At 44.3% G+C, this 24649-nt stretch overlaps 1 protein-coding gene across 1 annotated transcript in view; it reads right to left on the reverse strand.

Moving 5' to 3' along the window:
* LOC125636610 (cysteine-rich protein 1) overlaps positions 1-24165 on the reverse strand; it is a 55226-nt gene extending 31061 nt beyond the window's left edge. Inside the window, exon 1 of the mRNA XM_048850005.2 lies at positions 23223-24165. Within this exon, the coding sequence (XP_048705962.1) occupies positions 23223-23265 (43 nt within the window). The 5' untranslated portion in view covers positions 23266-24165. The remainder of the gene's footprint in view (positions 1-23222) is intronic.
* Between the last annotated feature and the right edge of the window lie 484 nt (positions 24166-24649).

Consider the following 24649-nt stretch of genomic DNA (forward strand, 5'->3'; position numbering starts at 1 on the left):
TGACATGGACATCCAGCAATCATCCCTTCATAATGCCAACTATAATAAACTTTAGAGCTAAGGGTGAACCGTTCAAGAAATATATGTTTGCTGATGATGTTTTAAAGAAAGTCACACCAGTGAACTGGTGGAAGTTACTTAAGCACTTTGATTCAAAGACTATTGAAGTGATAAACTCACTTTTAACAACAGTAGCTTCTTCCGCCGTGTAGAAAGAACATTTTCTTCCTTTAGACTAATTCATTCCAAATTGAGAAATTGTTTGGGACCTGAAAAAGCAGGAAAGCTTGTTTTCCTTTTCCAGATTATGAACAAACAGGAAAATGAAGGTGAAGATGACTGAGTTAGCTGCAGAAGCCGATAGTTTAAGTTTCTCATGTTGACTTGGCTGACGTCGTCAATTTAATTTTTGTTTTTAAAAAATATATATTTCATTTCACTATTTTAGTTAAAAACAATTTTAACAAAAACAAACTTGAATGTTTAACTAAATTCAAAAATTCATATGCTAGTTTTGTTAAAATATTCTATGTTTGCTGCTGAAGAAAAAAATCCAGAATACGTAATGTTGTTGTTGTTGTTTTAGTTAAATAAAACAATTTAAATGTCTGTCTGGTGATGTTCTCCTCCTAATACAGCATGGCAAGAAAATCCCCCAAATATTAATGATTAGCCTGTTGAATTGGAGACAGTTCACCTCCCAATGACTTCATAAATATCTGCTTCAATTACCTTTGGTAAATGAAATAACCAAACAATCCTTCATTTTCTGATATAGCTGTAAAACTAATCTGAAAAGTTTTCAAAATAAATCACTTTAAAAATGGATAGTGTGTACCTTCTAAAAATGAAACCTACATCTATCTCTGAGTTGTGAAGAATATGTATTAAGGTTATAACAACCAACAATAATGCACTTTTATGTAGAAAACCATGATTAAATCGAGTCTTCCTGACTAGTGATTTAAATCATGATTTAAATCAATTTGATTTAAATCAAATCCATCCTGATCAGGTCATTGGTGGAATGGTGCACTGAGAGGAGGAATGGTCCTCTGCTTAACACACTAGCCGAGGAGTTGGTAGTCCTGTGTTCACTGCTCTGGCACAGACTTCCTGGGTAACCTTAGGCAAGTCACTTAGCCTCTGTGTGTTTTGTTTCCCCATGTGTAAAACTGGGATAATAACATTTCTTGCCCTTCCTGGGGTGTTGGGAAGATAACTACATTAAAGATTGTGAAGCGCTTTGAGATCCACTGATGAAAAGCACCATATAAGAGCTAGGTGTTATTACTGAGTCTAATAGAATGAGTGGGCAAACACATTAAGCATACGATTCGATTAGCCAGATCATAACACAGCAAGCTATTAGACCAGGCTGAACAATGTTGAAATTTCAATTAAATATTTCACTGAAATTTTGATGAGGAAATAGGAAAAAATTCTCACTATATTTCCAGCCTATTTTTCAACTGTCTCTATTTACTATAAATATTGCTGACCCTGAAATTATCCATCCCTTTTAAAAGGCCACGACTTATTTGACAGAGCTGTGTGACTGACACTAAATAATTTTGTCGCCTTTATTTCTGTGTACATATTTTCTGCGAACGGATCATGAAATGCTCCCAAATTTCTTCAGTAAATAATTCTCAGTCTGCAGATGGTTCTCAATAAACTATTCACCAGTGTTTTGGTTAGTTATGTAAGCGATGTAACATTGTTTCCAGCCCCTGATTTGACAGCGCATTTAGCGAATAATACTATGTGAATGGGGAATTTTCATTGAATTCACTCTCTCAGTTTTGCTCTCAATGAGTGTTTGAGCAGCCACACTTCACATTCGATGTTCACAAGCATTCTCACTGGCTGAGCTCAAATGCACACATGTTAATGGAAAGGGAACATAAAAAGGTCATGAATACATGAAAGCCACATGTAATTTGGAATTCAAATAAGGATGCATTGCATCTTCCCCATCTGCCCTTCTCCCAATATTTGCTTAGCTCTAGTGTTTGACTCCGTTATCCATTGCACTGTATAGTATTTGAGAGGAACAGTATCAGAATTTTACAGCTTAATGCACCTCCTGACAGCTGTGAAATGTACTGCTTTGAGCTCTTCATTCCTCTGCAGTTTGAGTCACTTGCCATCTCCTCTGCTTAGAGCAATTTATGGGAGAGCCTAAATGTGGAAAAGCCAGTCAAAGCACAGAGCATGGGAAAGACTGACTACATAAGGCATTCAGAATCTGGTAGTTTGCTCTGTAGATGAAAACGGCCCATGAATGTAATTGGATAGAGAGTCGGGAACGATGTGACTATAATAACTTTCTTGTTTCACACTCCTCTATTAGAACCTTCTGGTCTCCTTTGATGTGCATAAAAAAGGGGAGGCCAAGTCTAATATCAAGAAATGGGATCCTCATGGGACAATGGTAAAAATGCCAGAAAGAGGGATTCTAGAAATGAACAAGGATCTCTATGAGAATAAGGAAACCAGTATTATCCCTAAAGCTTCCATGTCTCTCTGCTGCACTGTAGAAATTCTTCCCCATGCCTGCAATAGCTTCCTGCAATAGACTTAAAGAAACAGTACCTGTATCCTCACAGGAACCAAAATAATTAACAGGAAAATAGATTTCTCATAGAGTTACTACAGTCCACACACACCGTGGCTCATAATTGTACCTTGCATACAGCTTCTGAAGCTTAGCAGGACACCATGAAAATTAGGTCATTTCTCAGCTCTTTAAGAAGATAGATTATTATTTGCTGCTAATTGAGACACATAATAAAAACCATTCTGAGAATCTATATTTGCTTCCAGAGTTTTAAGTAGAGCTAGCTGGAAATGTTTTGTGGAACGATTTTTTTTTCTTTTTTTCTTTTTCTTTTTTTTTGCCAAAAATGACTTTTTGACCACTTTTATTTATTCATTCATTTATTGGTTTGGTGGAAATTTTTTATTTTGGTTAAACATTTCAGGTGTTTCGATGAAAAACGAATCCAAAACCTGAACGTTTTTCAGCAAAATATTTCTGGTTTTGATTTGGATTTCAGTGAAGATTTTCCATTTTTGGGTTTGGAAAAATGGGTTTGACTGTTTGTTGCTTTTGGTGTTGGTTTTTCATTAAAAACAATTGAAATGCTTTCATGGGAAATGGGTTGGGGGATGTGGGGGAGAATGGACATTTTCTCTACATTTTGTGCAAAAACTAAATGGCATTTTCCATCCAGGTCAAGTTGTAACATTCTTCGGTGAGATTTGTTAACAGCGTCAGCTTCATGTTCTTAAACAGCCTAGTTTAAATGAGCTGTCACCCTCACCCTCCATTTTCCAGAGACCAATCCCTTGCTAGGCAAGGCTGCCTTTTAACACTCGGCCTCCATGTTTCAGCCCAACATGTATGTAACCATAGCCAAGACTGAGTCACTGCAACCTTTCTGCTTGCTGGCTGAAACGTTCACTTCAGGGTAGGGTTAAAGCTTGGGGCTGTTAACTTCAGTGAGGCTAGACTGTGGACTATCTGAGCTTCTCTACACAGGAGAAAGTGACTGGAAGGGCTATTCTACAATAACTATTCCGCTCTAGTTAGTCCAGAATAAGTCCCCATGTGGACTCTTTATCCCAGAATAAAAGTGACCATGGAGGCAAAGTAATTATTCTGGAATAGCATCACTTTGATTCTGGAACAGAGTGCCACACAGACTTAAAAAGACCAGGCCATGTGCAGAGGTCAAGAATTGTTTCAAAAATGCTCAGTGTTGTAGGGGTGGGGTTTTTTGCATATTATTGGACATAATTCATTACAAAGAAACGACGGTTTAGAAAAAATGACGAACTTGCTATAGCAAGGTATCTGCATTGCCCGGTAAATACACGGCACTGCTATAGTGTAGTATGTACTGTACAATACACATACGTAATGCCCTGCCGTAGTACAGCATATGCCTTGCACTATAAATACGGGCCTACGTAGCATAGTACGTACATTGCTTCAGCGCAGTATATGCATGGTGCAGAATGGTACATTGCTTCAGCGCAATACCGTGGCAATCGCGAAGCACTGCACTGGAATGCGATCAAGTGACTTGCATTGATTTTAATGGGATCCATGTGGCTAAAATTCCACACAATGAATTGCAAATGTTTACCTCCATCTTTTTCTGGCACTTGTCAATATACAGCAGTTTACCCTGTAATCCATTAAATCTCAGTTTCTGTTTGACTCTTGATGGCTAAGGTCCCAATAATTAATGTTTGCAATGTGCAGAAAGCTATAATCATTTCAAGAACGACTGTGTTTATTCCGTATTACTGCTAGCCGATAGTATACAAGCAGCCTGATTTCACTTCCACTTATGTAAATCAGGACTAACTCTACTGAAGGTGATAGGGTTACAGATCAGAACTGGCCTAGTGTATGTACACTGGTTTTGTTAATGGCTGATACTTTATTCTAATATACAGCCCACTTGGAGATATGCAGACCTCTTTTAGTGACCGAACTCTGCTGCCATCCTGACCCTTTGCCAGGAAAGCCCTGATGTTGTAGCAGGACGTCCACTAAGACCGATGGACGGTTTAAGCACATGTCCATTCTTTTCTTAAATGGGTGCACTGTATGCGACATTTATTGTTATGATTTGTATTGCGGTAATGCCTAGCAGCCCAGCCCTGGCCCCACTGTGCTAGGTGCTGTGCAAACACGGAGCAAAAAGACAGTGCCTGCTCCAAGCAGTTTGCCCCTCTGTTGTCTCATTCTCATATTGTACAGCCAGGCTGATGGGGGGGGCGGGCACAAGGAAGCAATGAGACACCATTAGTCATGTACCAATCCTCTGCCATGGTAGGTTGTTGCACATTATGGTAACCCGCTTGGAGAAGAAGCCTCTGTAATATCTGCTCTGCTGTGTTCATCCATCTCAGCAACCTCTCATTTCATCAGCCCTCTTGGTCCCTCGGACAGCCTGCTAGGCCAAGGCCGTGCTAGAGGAGAAATAGCATTGATGTGGGACTGGATTAGCCTTACAGTGGAAATGAGATACCTAGTTACAAAGAAAGAGACCTAGTGGCTAGAGCTTTACACTAGGACTGAGGAGACCTGGGTTCTGTTCCTGGCTCCGTCACTAGCCTGTTGTGTGACCATGGGCAAGTTGTGTCAGCTGACTGTGCTTCAGTATACGCATCTGTGAAACGGATATAACAACACTGACCTCCTTTGTAAAGCTCTCCCTAAGAGCTAGGTCTTATTTTTACCAGCTAACCTGCTAGGTGACCTTAGGCAAGTCACTTCTCTCTCTGTGCTTCTGTTTCCCGTTGTCTGTCTTTTCCATGTGGACCATAGGCTCTTCAAGGCAGAGACTGTCTCTTACTGTGTGTCTGTACAGCCCCTAGCACGTTCGGGCCCATAGCCACAACAGTACAAATAATAATCCCGTTTGGTAAACAGGGGCATTGTTTTCCTGCTGTCATTTTTGAGATACTCTCTGCACTCCCAGGGGGCTTTGTATTTAGGGAAGGTGATAGAAGACTCAGAGAACAGCAGGACAGAGCAGAATTCAACTTGGAGCTAGAGAATCTGGTTTCCTGGAGGGTGTCATAGAATCATAGAATCATAGAATATAAGGGTTGGAAGGGACCCCAGAAGGTCATCTAGTCCAACCCCCTGCTCGAAGCAGGACCAATTCCCAGTTAAATCATCCCAGCCAGGGCTTTGTCAAGCCTGACCTTAAAAACCTCTAAGGAAGGAGATTCTACCACCTCCCTAGGTAACGCATTCCAGTGTTTCACCACCCTCTTAGTGAAAAAGTTTTTCCTAATATCCAATCTAAACCTCCCCCACTGCAGCTTGAGACCATTACTCCTCGTTCTGTCATCTGCTACCATTGAGAACAGTCTAGAGCCATCCTCTTTGGAACCCCCTTTCAGGTAGTTGAAAGCAGCTATCAAATCCCCCCTCATTCTTCTCTTCTTCAGGCTAAACAATCCCAGCTCCCTCAGCCTCTCCTCATAAGTCATGTGTTCCAGACCCCTAATCATTTTTGTTGCCCTTCGCTGGACTCTCTCCAATTTATCCACATCCTTCTTGTAGTGTGGGGCCCAAAACTGGACACAGTACTCCAGATGAGGCCTCACCAATGTCGAATAGAGGGGAACGATCACGTCCCTCGATCTGCTCGCTATGCCCCTACTTATACATCCCAAAATGCCATTGGCCTTCTTGGCAACAAGGGCACACTGCTGACTCATATCCAGCTTCTCGTCCACTGTCACCCCTAGGTCCTTTTCCGCAGAACTGCTGCCTAGCCATTCGGTCCCTAGTCTGTAGCTGTGCATTGGGTTCTTCCGTCCTAAGTGCAGGACCCTGCACTTATCCTTATTGAACCTCATCAGATTTCTTTTGGCCCAATCCTCCAATTTGTCTAGGTCCTTCTGTATCCTATCCCTCCCCTCCAGCGTATCTACCACTCCTCCCAGTTTAGTATCATCCGCAAATTTGCTGAGAGTGCAATCCACACCATCCTCCAGATCATTTATGAAGATATTGAACAAAACCGGCCCCAGGACTGACCCTTGGGGCACTCCACTTGATACCGGCTGCCAACTAGACATGGAGCCATTGATCACTACCCGTTGAGCCCGACAATCTAGCCAGCTTTCTACCCACCTTATAGTGCATTCTTCCAGCCCATATTTCCTTAACTTGCTGACAAGAATACTGTGGGAGACCGTGTCAAAAGCTTTGCTAAAGTCAAGAAACAATACATCCACTGCTTTCCCTTCATCCACAGAACCAGTAACAGATGTCCTAGGTCATCAAGTGAAGGTACAGGGGTTTGCTAAGACGCAGATCAAGGAGTGGGCCTATGTGACTTATACAAATCAGAGTAATAAGGAAACCAGTTCCTTCAAGAGCTACATTGTGAAGAAGATGAACCTCAGTTATACAGCTAAAGTCGATAGTTATGTGCCAAACTGCAAATGCAGTTTGCTTCCCTACACAGCAACTTACAGCATGGCAGGCTTGAGACGCCAAACTATTGAGCCCCTATATTGTGAGGGGATATGGGACCTGTTTCTTTAAATCCATAGGCGGAAGCCAGTCAGGAGCAGGTTAAGGAAATTCTGCAGTGAAATGCAGAATGACAGAGTGGCTTTAGCGATCACACTTATTCCTTAGTGCAAAAAGTTCCTTGTTCAGTGTTAGAAAAAAAGTGATTTTCTTTGAGTCTTTACTCCTGTCACATGACCATGCAAAGACTGAAAATTGCATTTTCAGCTAAACCCTATTGTCCAATGAAAAATCTTTTCAACCAAAAATGTTCAACCAGCCCAATGGATGAGATTCTTTAACTGAGTCCCTGACCTTAGTCAATGCCTTTATATAGCTACGTCATTATGGAGCATGAAGCCATCTGCAATGGCCTCCTTGCTTTCCTGCAAACCAAGTTACTGAGGGATTTAGCTGATTTTGACAACATTTGGAACCAAAAGACACAGCAAGCGGGTGAGAAGGAATTTCGACCCTGCTAATGGGACATCTACCTTTAGAATCCACTGAAACTCTAAAGGATGAGTTTTTTTAACTCCTGTGGAAGAGCAAGGATTTCAACATCTACCTTTAGAATCCACTGAAAGCTGAGGAGTCTGCCAGGTGTATGACAGAGCAGAATTTGAAGCAGGAGGATGAGTGCTCACTGCAACACCCAAGAACTACACTCACCTCGCTACTCTGCTGCACACTCCCTTTTGTCAGGGACGCCCAACTGAGCCCAGCTGACTCAGCTAATGAACCTGGCCCCCCGATTGGCTGAAGATACCAGCAGGAACATTCTTAAACCCTGTAGCAGGGCTATCTACTTAATACTGTTATGTGCTCCTAGCTATGTATCTGGTCTGCTTTCCTTCTGAAAGTCTGGCTCTGATTCTTAGCTTCTGGCTCTGCTATGCTCCCTAGACTTGGTAATTTGGCTCTTGATCTGGGCTCTGGCCACTAGGCCAACCTCCCACCCTGACCATTAGGTAGTACTGTCCCACATCCAGTCTCTTACAGCTTGGCCAAGTCACTTAGTCTCTCTGTGCCTTGATTTTACATTTGTAAAGTGGGCATAATAGCTCTGCCCTGCCTCACAGGGGTGTTGTAAAAATAAATGCACAAATATAGGCGATGTGTTCACGTTATACAGTGATGGAAGCCCTATAAGAACCTAGATCAATAGAGTGCCCCAAACCCTCCCCACTGAAATAAATGGTGTGATGTTGATTTACACCGGCTGAGGGTCTGGTGCTGTGAGGTTGGATTACTGCTGACTTGAGCACAATTAGAAGCATTGGTGGCCACACAGTGAAAAGCTCCATGTGCTATCACCAGGCATCGTGCTTCCCCATTTTTTTCCTTTTGCGGTTACTTGCTGATTGATAATGAAGCTGTTTAATGCTGATAGCAAAACTCCATCAGTGGCTCTGTCCCATCCCCTTGCTTCCAGTATGATGCAGTGGGACTTATTAAATGCACAATGCATCACACACTTAGGGGAAAAAAACCCTTCCCTTCATTTGCTAAATTGCAAGGCATGCTGCAGCCGTGCTCAGCAAGGAACATTCCCCTCGCCCTAGGGAAAAGGCTGCTCAGAACAACCTGCGCGTGTGGGTGCCCTTGGTGAGGTGAAGCATTAGTATGTCAGCGCAGCTCTCAGCAGGAGCTCATTTGCATGAGGAGTCTGTAGAGGGCTCCTCTCCCTATCGAATGAAATCCAGCAGCGAGGGTAACACAACGAAAATGAATAGACTCTGAACTTTAGAGCTTCCTGCTCTAACATTAGTGTTCTCCACAGAAAGGCCTAGCGGGTGGTGTGGGATCCCAAAGGTACTTGGTCACTCACGCTCTTTAGGGCACGTGTTTTCTCCCTCCTGTGTTTTTCTGCTCCACTTAGCAACTTCCGCCATCAGATCCCTGCTGTCTGAGGAAGCAGGGAAAGCTGCTTCATGCAAAGTCAAGGACGGGCCAGCAAACCGTGTCACTGAGCACACATAGGGTACGACGTAGCCAGGCGCAGGTCACTTAGGCGGTCAAAGGGCATTGTTTCTGCAGGAGCAAGGGGCTAGCCGTGGTGGGAATAGGTGAAAGGGCCGGCTCAGTACACAGATGCCTTGTGCCGAGTCTGTCAGGTGCTTTTTTGGTCTCGGCTTTAGCCCAGATGGGCCAGATTCTGGTCCCTGTACCTATGTTGAATAGCACTTGGTCCGTTCCTTTCAACAGCAGGGTACTGTACTTCTCATCTGGAGTAAAGGGAAGGGCGTCTGGCTTTCTGAATGTGATCCCCCAGCTAATGACTGCAATGTGGGGTGAGTTAGCCAAAGTTCTCATTCCCAGCATAGCTGGGGTGGTGTCTTAGCCAGTCTGTTAGCCAGGATGCATGAGAACGGGTGTTTAGAATGTGCTTCCAGTCATAAAGTGATCCCCAGCCACGGAGGAAAGCAATCCCCCCTTATCTTCCTCATGTCCACTTCTATTGCTGTTCTCTCTCACCATGTAAATCAGCCTGGAGTCCGTTAAACAGCTTACCTGTCATGCCCCGACTGACCCACGGCAACTAGAAATGCCAGCAGCAAAGCCTGATTCCACATTGCTTTGCTATGAAAAGCAGTATCAAACTCTACCAGATCAGGATGGTGGTGTTTTCACACCTTCTTTGCACAGACCTAAATGACTGCCCAAGGCAGCAGGTGGGGCGGGAGGGGAGTAGGAGCGTATTTTACATCCAGTACTGGTAACCAGTGCATAAATGATCAAGAGTGACAGGAGAAGCTACACCAGAAAGCTCTCTGCTGCTCCAGAATAAATGTCCACTGTACCCAGCAATAGCCATCACTCTTCGTGAATGCAACAACCATGAGTTCTATGTGTGCGCATCAGAAAATGAATGGCCCTTCTCCATGAGAGAGAGCAATTCAGCATCTATGTCCACTCCACCCGCTGCTCTGCACTGGCCGCAGCCCCTTTATGCTGTGCGGCAGTTACCGGCGCACTCCGCTCCCTGCTCTGCACTGGCCGCAGCAGTGGGTGAGAGGGGGTTGCCAGTAGGAATGGCACTGGGAGCAGTGCAGAGATAGGGGGCCTCAGCCCAGACAGAGCAGGCTGCTGACTCATCCAGAGCTGGGCATTCCTTATTAGCCAGGAGACCAAGAGATGAGGGCAGAGTTTCTTGCCAAAATCATTAACAGGCTTGGTCGCTGGCCCTGTCCGTTTAGTGCTGATCTGCCTCATCAGCCGATCGGCCAGGCTAAAGTATTGCAGAGCCTATTTTTTAAGGCTGTGCTGAGGTTTCTGCTTAAAGTTTTGTTTTGCCATTTCTATCTCAGGTACTTAGCAGAGCTCATCACCACCACAGTGAGCCCTTCCTCCAGCCCCCGGGGAGGCAGGGCAGTGCTGTGCTTGTTATTCCCAATGTACAGATGGGGAACTGAGGTACAGAGAGGTTAAGTAACTTACCCAAGGTCATCCAGAAAATCTGGAGCAGAGCAGAGAACTGAGTCCCAGCTAGCACCCTAACCACAGGGCCAGTCATCCTCCTCCTCTTCCTCATTTGCTCCCACTTTAACTTGTATTTCTTAGCCTGTGTTAATCAGTTTCTTCTTTGTGAATCAACTGCATGGGCCAGATCCCCAGCCTGTGTCAGTCACTGGCACCAGCTGAGAATTTAGCCCACAACTCCTATGTAGCTCTTCAGCATGTCTTTAGCTCTGCTGTTATTTTCTTTGCCTGTGCTTAGAGATGAAAGGCATTCTGGCATAAAGTTAATTCTTAAGTCCTTGAGAAGGCTTCAGCACTTGGAGGAGTGTTTCCTTAAAAGATTTCAAGGACGTGGTCCAACCCCCGCCCACTTTGACAAACAATCAAGTACAAAATTGTATCCTACTTCTCTGTATTTCTTAACCACATTTATACTATTAGGAATATGTGTTGTTTGTTCCTTGAGAATTAATCACTCCTGTTGCTTATTCCTAAAGCTGCGAATCTTTCACAGAAGTCACGGATTCATGGAAGTCATGGACAGGTCACTGGCCGTGACTTTTTGGTTACTGCCTGTGACCTGTTCATGACTTTTACTAAAAATACCCGTGACTAAATCGTAGCCTTACTTATTCCCCACCGGAAGTCATAGCAATTCTTTGAGATAACATCACTGGCTGCTATGGAAATGGATGTGATGTCGCAAACAGAAGACTAGGATACCATGTAAGAAATAGCTGTTGACATCTGAAGGATTAAATCCTGGGCTAAGTTCAGCTCTGGCGTAAATGGGTGCCTTAACTTCCATGGGTAGGCCACCTGCTTACACCAGGGCTGAATATGGCCCATGAATTTAACGCAAATAATCTTTATTATTAAAAGGAGGGGAGAAGAGGGGTTTCTAGCAACAGATGACAAAAAGAAGGGGAATGGACCATTTCTGTCGCCAACAAGTTCAACGTCCTTCTTCTAAAAATAAACCCCATCTAAAGACTCACGTTGAATTATAATAGCATCAAGTACCTGGCCACCACCAGGGAGGGAAGTAAATTCTTACCCAATTCTTACTCAGTTTAGATTGCATGGTTCATTCCTGGTACATGAGCTGCTTTGAGGCCCTTCAGTTTGGTGTGCAGGGATATAAGGGTAGCTGGGTTTTGAGGATGTTTGCCATTCCCTGTTAAATTCTGCACCCTTGCCCCTCCTCTTTCTCAGGCATCAGTTTGAAGGCACAATGTGGGTAATATTCCCTCAAGTTAATGTTCCAGCTACATGCTTATTCATTGCCTGCTGATGCTTATTTTCTGCACAGACAGTGAGATTCGTAGCACCACCGGCTCTGCTGTGTTTAACAGTAGCCCCACTCTGTCACCTTCTGAGGAGACCAGGGTGTTCAACCAAAGCCGGTGGCCCAGGTTAATTTTCACCATCTCTGTCCTCCTCAGTGAGATGAATTATAGACATGGAGCCTAGCTAATCAACCTGCTTTCTCGGCTGTCTCGGAGAATCCGCTGTATCTGAATGTGTGGCCAGCTACTTGATGCCAGCTGGTTGATGAAACAAATTGACACTGGTTAATTAGTACAATTAGTTAATTAGTTAATTAGTACTAATTAGTTAATTAGTACACCTAGTACAAGGTATTAGGGTGAGCAGTTTCTCGGCTGTACTGACATGGTTGTATGCCATGTGGTTGTAGCCATGTTGGTCCCAGGATACTAGAGAGACAAGGTGAGGGAGGTAATATCTTTTATTGGACCAACTTCTGTCCCATAGAAGAGATCACCTCACCCACCTTGTCTTACTGATTTGAGTTGTCGCTCCCATTGATGTCAATGGGGGATCATTGCCCAGGATTAGCTAAGCAGACGGTTTCCTTGCTGTACGTTTGTGCCACCCCACATCACAGGGGGAAGAGGGATAACAGCTGCAAAATTTGGTTATTTGGGTTAGTCAAGTCCCGAGAGGGCTGTAAGTAGCTTCAGAGGGACTCAGTCACGCTAGGAGAATGGGCAACACAATGGCAGGTGAAGTTCCATGCTCATAAATGCAAAGTAACGTGCACTGGAAGGAAAAAATTAAACTACTCACACACCGTACAGGGTTCTAAATTAACTGTATCTACTCAGGAAAGGGACCTGGGCATCTTAACAGACAGCTCTGGTCAACGGTCAAAGAAGCAAACAATGTTAGGATGCGTAAAGAACAGGATTGAGAATTATCTGGCAATATACTAATGCCTGTATATTAATCAATGGTGCAGCCTCACCTGGATAGTGTGTGCACAACTGGTCACCCCGTGACCTCGGACAAGTCATTTCATCTCTGGGCTACCCCATCCGTAACATGAAATAATAGTCCTTCCTTTTCTCCCACCCTTTGTCTGACCTGCTCATTTAGGCCTTGGCTACTCAGGGATTTGCCAGAGGTGTAGATGCACCACCCTGGGCACGACTTACACTAGTGCAATATGATTGGTAGCAGTGCGGTTTATCTTAGTCGGAAACCTTAGACTGTCAGCTCTGTGAGGCATTGACCACGACTTATTACATGGCTGTGCAGAACCTAGCACTACGGAAATCCATAAAACTCTGCTGGTGTGTCTAGCCATTGCTGTAACATGAATATTAAATAATGTAGATAAAGTGCTTGCAGCATCCTCTCCATATATTGTAAGCTCTCTGGGGCAGGGACTGTCTCTTTTCTAGTTTCTGTAGGGGACCTGGCACACTTAAACCTTCTTAGTTATAGCATCTGGTACAGAGACGTGTTTGGGGTCCATGCCAGTGTTATACACACCTGCCTCACCAGGGCTGCCTAGCTTGTGCTTGTGCTATTGTCAGACTTTCTATGTCTGGATGTGGAATAGGTTGAGAATAGAGACAAGAACCTCAACAGTCAGATGTTTGTTTTGCAAAGCCAGGGATGATTCCATCGTTCTGAGCATAGGGTCAGGTAAAAGCTTCTGGCTTTGGCTCATCTTTAGTAAAAACACAAATCAGGTGGTGTTTATAAAAATGACTTATCGCCTCAAGTACCCTGTGAACTCAGCTAAGAAACCTGAGCTTGGAAAGAAGTAATGTTTCAGCACATCTACAATGTCTGCACCCCTTCCATCATACTTTCCATGATTCTTCTTTAGTCTCCTCATTACACACACAATAGCCGTGTGGATCAGTCATAAGCAACAGGGCAAGGCTGCGTGTTCTTATACAACGGCATCTCTGCCTCTCCCTGTCACTGTTGTGGATCAGTGTCCACTTCGGGGCTACTATCCGTGTGTGTTTTGTAAACTGAAATGAAAGGCTGCCTCCTTCACTGCTGTAAATTGGCAGAGCTCCATGGACTTCAAAGTCAGTTTAAGTTTGAACTGCAAATGTATCGTCCCCCTGAGTTTGATTAGATAACGTCAGGGAATCCAGAAGCTTCTTAAATGCCACATAATGGAAAAATGAATCTGTATAATGTTGGTTCTCAGTCAGTTCACCACCAGGGACAACAGTTATTCAGAGAGACATAGTGGGGGTGAGGTGATATCTTTTATTGGGCCAACTTCTGTTGGTAAGCGAGACAAGCTTTCGAGCCACACAGAGCTTTTCTTCTTCTACACTGCCTAGTTCCTCAGACACTAAGGTACCAACGAGATGATGGACCTTATTTATAAGGTCAATAAGGTAACAGTAAATACTAGTATGAGACAAGGCTTGGCTATGGGTCACATTGTCTGGCTCTTAATAATAATAATCAGTTATATAACACCTCCTCCTCAAGCAATCTGGTTCACCCACTGAGCTACCAACACCACTTACAGGGGGATTTTTGCCATTGCACTTTAGCTGAGGTTTCTGCAGAAGGGAATTGCCTGAGTGCAGCATGGGATCCCCTGAGTCCAAGGGAGCAGGAGTTGTGTACATTTTGAACATCAACAAATTACACTAAGTAAATGCACTGAGTGCATCACTGATTTCTCCCCTTAAACTGAGGAGGGCTGGCTGGAAAACAAGAATTCCATTTTGCAAAACATTATGAGGTTCTGAAATTTGTTTGCATTCTTTATCAGAACGAACCCAAGACCTCTTGAAAATTTTCATGAAAGACAACATGAGAGAGACAGACCCCAGTTTTGTTTGAAGTATTTTGGCATTTGAATTTACACAAAAAATAAAAATTTTGCATGGACAACTTAGAAAAACTTTTAAAAAAAAAATTTAAACCTCTTCTAGGTACCAGCTTTTGATGTGCAGTTAGGAGCCAGTGGTCCATCTGAGTTGGCCAGGACTCAACTAAAGGTTCGCAGAAGAGGAAAGGAAGAGATCCTCCCCCCACACACCTGATCTGGCAGAGGATGTGAGGAGATCAGTGTAGCTGGCATATCCAGATGCCAGGGAGGACTCGCATGCTATATGAGCAGTGGGCCAATTTATTGAAGCGCAGCTGGACAGGGACTTGCAAATCAAAATCAGCGAATTGATACCAAGGACAGGTTGTGAGGCAGTGGAATTTGCTAAAAAACTGGAGTTCATCCATTCATCAGCCCAGCAAGAGAAATAACAGCTGCTAGTGAGGAAGGTGTAAGCTGATCACCCTCAGCCCAGTAAGTACAAAACTGTGTCTAAGATGCATGATGTGAAAGGGGATTCCGATGATTCTCACAAGAACCCCACTTGCCCATGCCCCGGGGCTCCAGCTCTAGGAAGACAGGGGGAGATAGATGTAGGAGACTTTGGCAGTGCTTTGTCATCTGAGGATCCCTGTACACTGGGGAGACCTTGCTGTGACGGATCAGCACAGAGCTGCCCCCTCACAAGGAGCATCTGGCCCCTAATGTTCTAGCCACATGCCCAAACGCCTCACGAGTCATCCAGTCCTTCAAGCTGGTTGGCCTGTGGGACACTAAATTCACCACATCTGGAATCATATGCTCAGTTCTTCCTTAGTCCTTTATTAAAGCCAGTTAGCCAAAGTCCGGGTGTTGTGGGGTGGGGGGAGAGGGTCCATTAAGAGGAGAAATCAGTGAAACCAGTCAGATGTATTCTTGACGTAATCTTGTTTGTTTGCAAAACAGGTGCACGCAGTCTGTTTTCCCCCTAAGCACAATAGAAACAAACAGCGGGCAGTTTCCTGGCTCAAAAATCCCCATGGCTGCTCTTCCAGCAAGTTCTGTGCTCAAGAAGTCCTGCACCTCTGCGTCCTCTCCGGGTCATGCTCACCGCTCCTTCACTTGGCTGGCTGCCTCCAGCACACACCACATGCAGTCCATCTCCTCGCCCCTGCGTTAGCCCGTTGGTCCGCACGCACAGCACCTTGGCCCTCAGGCCCAGCTCTGCTGCAGCCTTTGCCTGTGGCAGACCCTCCATTATTGGCAGCTGTTTTGACTACAGAAGGGGGTTGGATTGTTTATTCTGTCGGGCCTGAAAGAGTGCTTCACACCCATTGGTTTTCACAAGGGCTGTGATTCTTTCGATCAGTCCCTGGCTGGCAGCTGTTAGCACCTTTCAGTGGGAGCCAACAGGAGCGCTGGCTCCACAGACACTGGCAAAAGCTGCAGGGCGTGGCCTACAGAAAGCAAGTATAGCCAGTTTTCCATTGCACAAATGCAATTGTCACCTCAAGCCATGGCCCATGCTTGCAGGTGTGGGTTTGGTCTGTAGATCTTCTGTGTGCTGGTTTTTGAGTGAGCTGCTCCATCTCGTCATGCACTCTGACAAAGCTAGGACTGGTATTTTCTGCCTGTGGCAGAAAGGCTTCTCTCTGATAGCTCTTCACTTCTTTTTTTTCCCCACCCAGCATCTCAGATTTCATCAGCCTTTGTGCACGGTGGCTTGCTAAAGAGTGTAATAACCCTGACGCAAGTGCAGAGTGAACTTGGTACAAATCCATTTCACCTTGCTCAGGCACAGCTTCAATCACATCCTGCCTCCTCCTGACGCACAGACCTGACAGTGGAGATATCCTTTGTGAAGGGAGGTTACAAAAATAATTGCTCAGGAAGAAGACAAAAGAATAGTCAGGGAGGGTGCAGTTTAAAAAGGTCATGTAATGAAAGAATCTATTCAGAGCTGCTCATTAGCAGAGCCACTGGTGACCCTGAGTTACTTCCTCCCTTATCAGGCTAATGTGACCTAGATACAGTTCTGGTGATGCAAACATTCCCCTGACTTGGATCATATAGGGCCCAAATCTTGCCACCACGGATGTCAATAGTAAAATACCCATTGAAATCAGTGCAAGTGATAGGAGCAGGTCAGCTATACTTGCATAGTGGCCACAAACATTATCTGTCCTGTGATCCCCTGGCAGGTGCCTGTCCTTCACCGAGTTGCTGGGCTGGCAGGGCTGTTTACATCAGTGATGTTAGTCATGTGTGCCCTCTCACCGTGCATTGGTAATGCTGATAATGCCTGTCCTCTAACCATGCTGGCAGCATCTGAAATCCAAATGAAGGTCACATAGAACAGGTCCCCTGAAGTCAAGGAGAAGATATCAAATTGGAGCTTAATGACCGATCTCCTCAGCCCAGACCAGGACTAGGGAGCACAGGGGCTGTTCATTTAGGCCCCTATTCAGGAAGGTACTTAAGCACATGCCTAACTCTAAGCAGGTGAGCAGTCCCAGTGACTATCAATGGGTCTATTCATGTACTCACAGTTAAGCATGTGCTAAAGTGTTTTGCTCAATCTGTGAGCTAGAGAGCCAGCGGGAACTCCAGGGTGTCTCTGTAGGCCAGCAGCAGCCTGAATAAAGAAACACTCTTACAGTCACTGTAGGCAAGTCCTGTTTCTTCTTTACAGGAGGAGCATTATGCAGACCACAGAAGCCTTTGAGTCATAACACCTGACAAACTAACCTGATTTGCATTGGAAATGTAGATCAGAGACAGGTCAAATACAGAAGCCAAATGAGCAGTTGGCCAGAGTGCAATGGCAAAGCTCTCTCTTTTTTTCTTTTCTTTTTTTTTCATTTTGCTTGAAATTTTTCTTCAAAAAATTTCAAGTTTTAATCAAAAACCCCAAAACCAAAAATGATTTGTTTTGGGGTTTTCACTGAAAATCTCAACAATTTTTTTAAAAAATTCATGAAAATTCTTTTCATTGAGCAAATACTTTCCATAAAAAAAACAAAATACGTTTCAACAAGAGAAGCTTTGACCAGCTCTAGTGAGATTGGAATCAGTCCCTGAGAACAAAAATAGAGACCACTCCTGCACCAATATTGAAAATAAGGGCAAAAGTAACCTTGATTTCATAGATTCCAGGCCAGAAGGGACCACTGTGATCATCTAGTCTGGCCTCCTGTGTAACACAGGCCAAAATAAATCCTAGAGCAAGTCTTTTAGAGAGAGAGCCAATCTTGATTTAAAAATGTTCAGGGATGGAGAATCCACCTCAACCCTTGGTAAGTTGTTCCAGTGGTTAATCGCTCTCACTGTTAAAATGTACACCTTATTTCCAGTCTGAACTTGTTTGAGCTTCAGTGGAGCAGGATGGGCTCTGGGAATGGAGATAGCATGAAAACTGCTTTTTTGCAGTATTCTGACATAGCTGCGTCTGTTGGCTGTGGTCTCTATCCCAGTGTAAAGAGGGACAGTATACAAGACCTTCAGTCATTTAGAACCTGCTCCAACAGATCACGGCGCATGGAAAATGCCAGTCTCTGTGGATCTGAACATTATGTTCATGCTAAAATAGATCTGTTTATCTCTACAGCAGTATATGACACTAAGCCTTAGGGTCGGTCTACAAACAAAGTTGCACCTGTTTAACTAAAGGTGTGGGGTGAAATCCTGGCCCCACTGAAATCAATGGGAGTTTGACTTCAGTGAGGCCAGGATTTCACCCACGATGTTTAAACTGATTTAGTTAACTGATGAAAAAGGCTGTGTGGACACACTTAAATCAATTTTAAACCGGGACAATATTGGTTGTGCTTCTGTTGGTAAATGTACAGGTGCAAGCTAAGCTAATATAACCAGCTTTAAATTGATCTGTGTCTATACACGGGTTTTCATCCATTTAAATCAGAGGTCCCAAAACTGGGGGACATCCCCCCTGCGGGGCGCAAAGGAACATTAGGGAGTGCATGGCTGGGGCCCAGGCAAGCCCCTACAGGGGACAGGGCAACCCAGCTCCATTCCTAGCTCCAGCTGCTGGCCCTACTCCTGGGGCCTCGACTGCTGGCCTCGTCCTCCAGCCGAGGCTCCGCTCCCGGTCCCGCCCCGCACCCAGCTGTGGCCCCAGTGTCCTTACCAGTTCCCCAGTACCTGTGTCCACATCCCCCCTTCTTGGGGCTGCGGCCCCACACCTGGCCCTGGCTTGGGGGGGGAGGGCGTGGACAGAGGTTGGGGGGCATGAGGTAAAATTTTGGGGAACCACTGATTTAAATAAATCATTTTATAGCTGCTTTTGAGTTAAACTGGTGCAATTTGTGTGTTCAGACGCAATTATTATCACTAATTATTACTAAAAATAAAAATGCATAATAGAATTGCAATATGATCTGTTGTTTTTCAAAAATAAATATTTCAAACAGCCATTTCAAAATATCAAATGATATCAGTTCACAAACAGAACTGTACCAAATTTTTATTCTTAAATTAACCCATTTTTTTGGCTGAAAGTTATGTTCCTTGAAAAAATCTCATGCAAATCATTTCTTTAAAACTCCATAATTTGTCCAATTTGCATCATATTTATAACCAAAAAAAGCATCTAGACAAACAATCTCTTTATAAAGTTTAAGCCTCATGTGATTTTAAATGATTGAATTATCAACCCATGAAACTCAGGGATTACAGTGGATACAGAGGGTGAACGATGCTGGTAGGTAAGGTTATAATGAAGCACACACTATTGTAACCACTTAAGCAGATACATTAGCTGCTAACAAAGAAGAGCGTCTATAAAATCATGCAGTTCCTGTGCACCAAACTCTGACGTTTTAAATAATCCATCAAAACATTTTTTAAAAAAGGAAAATAATGAAGCTGTTGAAATAAGACCTGTTTTATGTAGCAAGCCACAACATTTCCAATAATGCAGTGAGTGACACATTCTTAAGCAAGTAACAGAGGAATTAATTTGCTACAATGAAAGTGTTCCATTGCCTAAGAGGGCTTGTATAAATTTTGCATAATGTTTGGAAGATATATATCCCCCATAATAAACTTCCTTCAATTAGAATGAATTAGCTCAAGGTCATTTCCTATTAATGTGAGTACTAAAAATCAAGGAAATCACTAGTTATGGCATTCACCTCCCCCGCAACCTCTCTCCAGATGTCTTCCCGCCAAAACTAATACCCAAATGCATTCACCTCCACAGCAAACTCCCTCTTATATCCACTACACAACTGCCCACAGTTACACATTCAATTCCTCAAAGTCGCACTCAACTTTACTTCTGGCGGGGCAGAGTTAAGGTTGTTTGGTGCCTGAATTGTGCATTCCCATGCTTTAAAATGTTTGGTTTCTCTTTAATTTAACCTTAACCCTGAATTTCCCAAGTTTTTAATAATGTCTTTTAATATGATTTACAACATTCTTGTAAGATTTTTTCCCCCTGAAATCACTGAGATGTTCTCCCATCTTTAACTCCAGCTCCTGAAGGGTGGGGAGTATATAGATATATATATTGTGACAGGGTCGGGCCAGATGGCTACAGGAGAGTGATAGAAGGCAGATATATTAGTCCCATGTTAAGTAGGTCCCTTTCCCCTGGGTAAGGTGACAGGGAAGGTTCCAGAACAATCAGGAACTTTCTGGAAACAATTAAGGCAGACACGCTGATTAGAACACTGCAGCCAATCAAGAAGCTGCTAGAATCAATTAAGGCAGGCTAATCAGGGCACCTGGGTTTAAAAAGGAGCTCACTTCAGTTTGTGGTGTGCGTGTGAGGAGCTGGGAGCAAGAGGCGCAAGAAGCTGAGAGTGAGAACGCGTACTACTGGAAGTGTGAGAAGTACAAGCATTATCAGACATCAGGAGAAAGGTCCTGTGGTGAGAATAAAAAAGGTGTTGGGAGGAGGCCATGGGGAAGTAGCCCAGGGAGTTGTAGCTGTCACACAGCTGTTATGGAGCCACTGTAGACAGCTGCAATCCACAGGGCCCCGGGCTGGAACCCAGAGTAGAGGGCGGGCCCAGGTTCCCCCACATCCCTCCATCCCTGTAACTCCCTACTCGATACCGGAGGAGTTGACCTGGACTGTGGGTTCCACCAGAGGGGAAGGTCTCTGGCCTGTTCCCCGATCTATTAGGTGGATCAGCAGAGACTGCGGGGATTGTTCTTCTTCCTTTCCCCATGCTGGCTACTGATAAGGCTAACTGAGTGAATGGCAGATTTGAGCCACGAAAGTGGCCAAACTGGGGGCTGCCGTGAACCTCTGAGGCAAGCAAATCCGCCAATAAGCGCAGGACCCACCAAGGCAGAGGAGGAACTTTGTCACAATGTATCATATCAAATATGAGCACACATGCATAGGCCCACATGCTCTCTTCACGGTTAATAGAAACCTCAGGAAAGTGCATTTTTCCAGGCAAACTTTTCATGATGTGTGTCTATGAAGAAACAATGCAATGACAGCAATGGGCTGGATTGTCCCCTTCCTGGATTTCTCCACTATAAAGCACAGGAAATTCTGATTGCCCATTCATGGAATCTCTGCTTTTATTATTTAATAGTGGGGGGTAATGGGATTTGTCCCCTAGTCAACCACTGCAGAATTGACAGAGGACTTGACCCAAGGAAGCCACACAGTAGCCGAGGTCAGTGCTATCTGAATGGAGACCATTTGCATCCGTTCTGCCTCCTGAATCTAAGGCCCCATAGCCACGCAATTTGCTCTCCAATGCGCACATCATCCCCCAGGCAACTGCTTCATTCAGGCCCACTCGGGGGCGGTTTCAGAGAGCAGGAGGGGACAGCGCGTGAGTTAATACTGATAAGGCCACCGTGAACAGGTTATGGTGCTCCCACGGGGTAGACCAGAGTGGATGTTCCTACAACAAGCACTTATTTCCCCCCGTTCTGCCTCCTCTAGTCCTTGCTTTGGCCCATCCCAACCAGTGGAACGGATCCCCTTGGAGCACCCAGGGGCTTCCACGAGGTGATGAGAGGAGGGCAATGTTGTGCAGGTAGCAAGCTCCTTTCTGGGCCCTGTCACCACCTGGATCCACTCATTTCTCTGCCGCTGCCCACACAGGGGTAATGCGGCTCATGGTGCAGAATTACCCTTTGGTCACAGATGGGACCTTTTGGCTAAGGATCGGAATCTTAATGAGACGCAGCAATGAGGACCTCACCCTGCTATGCAGACCTTTTCTGGGCATCTTGGGTAATTTTAACCCCAGGAAACAGAAGTGGGAACAGTGGGGAGACAAAGGGCAAATGGAAGAAGCTGCTGCTGGCTTTTACTGGACTAACCTAAAATGGAACAAGATGGATTCTTCCAAATGCCAACCTCTTCCTGGAAAGCCAAGTGAATCTTCATCAAAACCCCCTTCTCTTTCAAGTGCTCCCTCATGTCCTATAAGCATGGATTTGTGAGCACCCCATCAATATACTCCCCCCTACCCTTCGTAGTATTCAAGTACTGAGCTCCTGATAACCCTATCCCATAGCCCAACACATGGCATGCACGGTCCTCAGAGTAGCTGGTGATTTAAAAATAAAAAGCCAAAATTCATCCTATAAATCACTTGAAACAACTGCTAACTTAAAAAGTGAGCAAACCTTTTCCATGTATCTTTTTGCACTGTAGACCCATTCTTGTTTCTCTATCACTTTGTACACTGTAGCAGTCCTATTTCATATGAAGTCAAGCAGTATTATAAGGGCCTACTGCACCATTGCAAATATGATCTGAAAAACTATAAATCACTTCTAGGTTCCGAAAGATATTTTGTAGCTTTATCCTATCTTATCAGTTCATTAATAAAAGCAGTTAACGCATTCATAGTACTTTTTGAAACATGTTGAGTAAACTTTTCCTGTCCATTGCCAAAATATTTCATAGCAAATTTGGAAGGAAATTCATATTAATCCTGTTTAATTTTGGAGGACTGATCTTGAGGTTTTCTATCCAGATATCCACATAATTCAGAACTGATTATATTTATACATAGAGAGACAATGTATTAAAGAGGTTGCTTGTTGAGGTAATGTTTTATTACACCAACTCCTGTTGCTCAAAGAGACAAGCTTTTGAGCTTTACAGAGCAGCATCAACTTAAAAATCATACTTCTGTCTGAAAATGCTTTTCCTTCAGTTATTAAAAGTATCACCCAAGACTGAAAGAAATTAGAGAAAAAGTGTTTCTCTCTATTTTTGTTCAGTTTATTCACTTTGTGCAATCGCCAGCACTTCTCATAGTGCCGCTGCCCTGGTATAGTCAGAGTGAGTCAGCTTCTCCGGTTTGTGGGGGTCTTTCACACAACAACAGGGGAAGAAAAATATTTTTAAAAACAGAAAAATGTGATTTTTTTTAAGCACAAAAACTGGAACAGGGAATGAGAAGCAGGTGCAATCACTGAAATGACTTTTAACTGGCTGTCTGAAACTGATTAGATATCTAGCGGATGAAGTGCCATGATGAACGGAGGGTCACTAACTGCAAATGTAAGAAAAGTAGAACAGAAAGTGCCTGGCTTCATTTACCATTTAAAGAAACATAAAAAAAAGGGCTCTTGCTTCCAATGGAAGAAACTTACCAAAGTAAACGGGCTTTCCGCATATGGGACAATATGAAATCATCTTCAGGGCTCCTCGGCACAGCACACAGCATTGAACAGGGCTCGTATAAAAAGCCTTCTTTTCAGCTAAAGCAACAGGAAAACCATGGCCAACAGCAAGACAATGACGTGTTCTGCTTTTGAAGCAGGATATTGTGGTTATAGGTAAATGAGAGCACTGTAGTGTAAGAAGCTGAGTTCAGGGGCTTTATTACATGAAGAATTAATTTATCTTTTTGAACCAAAAATGTAGACTTTAAGAAACACTTCTTCTCTATCACCAGAGGAGAAACACTGGAACCAGTTTAACTTCACCTCGTGTGCAGCACTCATGATATCTGGTGCAGATGCTGCTTATACAAGTCTCTTTTGCAAATCTTTTCTCCCAAGTTTCAGAGCCTGAGCTCTGATGTGAGCAGGAATGTTTACCCTGCTATTTTTAGCGCCATATCACAAGCCTATGTCAGTTGACCTGGGTTTTGAGACTCGCTGCCGGATAGGTTTTTCGCCATGTAGACATACCCTCATTGGCAGAGCTGAAACTCCAGCCCTCCAGTCCAGTGTTCGTCTCTCTGGAGTGGGAGGCATCTCTTCCTTTTGCAGCTTCGAAACACAAGTACAGATTTCCCCCCAAAACTAGTTTTGGGTCTAACTTAGGCTACGACTACACTTGAAGAGTTTTTGCGCTGTCAGTTTCAACGGTGATAGTGAACCCATGAAAGAAAGCGCTGGCGTCAGATCGTGTTTACAGTTGCAGCATTTCCATCACCCATGAGAGCAGCGCACTGAGGGCAGCTATCCCACAGTGCAGCTCTTGCCATTTAGACGATCGGTCTTGTGGGAAGGGTGTGATCGCGGGGCATCCTGGGTCCCTGCACAGCCTCCTCTCCACAAATGCTGATCGGCTCCAGTAGCTCAGCATCGCTCCAAGCGGGGGATCGTTTGCTCCACGGAGCAGCATTGTCACCAGGCCAGATGATAAGTGAGCACTTGCTAAGAAAACAGGAAGGGGAGTTTCAAAGTTCCTGGGGCTTTACACCAGAAGGGGCAAACGTCTGTTTACCTGGTGTCAGAGCAGCAGAACTGCTGACCAGAGTGGTCACTGTGGGATATCCTGCATAGGCTAAAAGCTCTGTAAACAGGAAGAATGTGTCTTCACTTGCACATCCCTACAAAAGCATCACCAGTAAGATCTGTACACCTCTCGTGGAGGTGGTTTTCTTTTTGTGGTGAAACTTCTGAGTTTTACCACAAAAAATCATTGGCAAATGTAGATGCTCCCATGGTTTTTGTGCAAAAAAGGGACTTTTTCTGCTTTAAATGGTAAGTGTAGGCATGCCCTAAATGTAGATTATTACGCCTGGTGCCTGTGTGAACCCCTGATGCACCTTGAACAAACACTATCA

This window comes from Caretta caretta, chromosome 5, assembly GCF_965140235.1.
Source record: "Caretta caretta isolate rCarCar2 chromosome 5, rCarCar1.hap1, whole genome shotgun sequence".
Taxonomy (NCBI): domain Eukaryota; kingdom Metazoa; phylum Chordata; order Testudines; family Cheloniidae; genus Caretta; species Caretta caretta.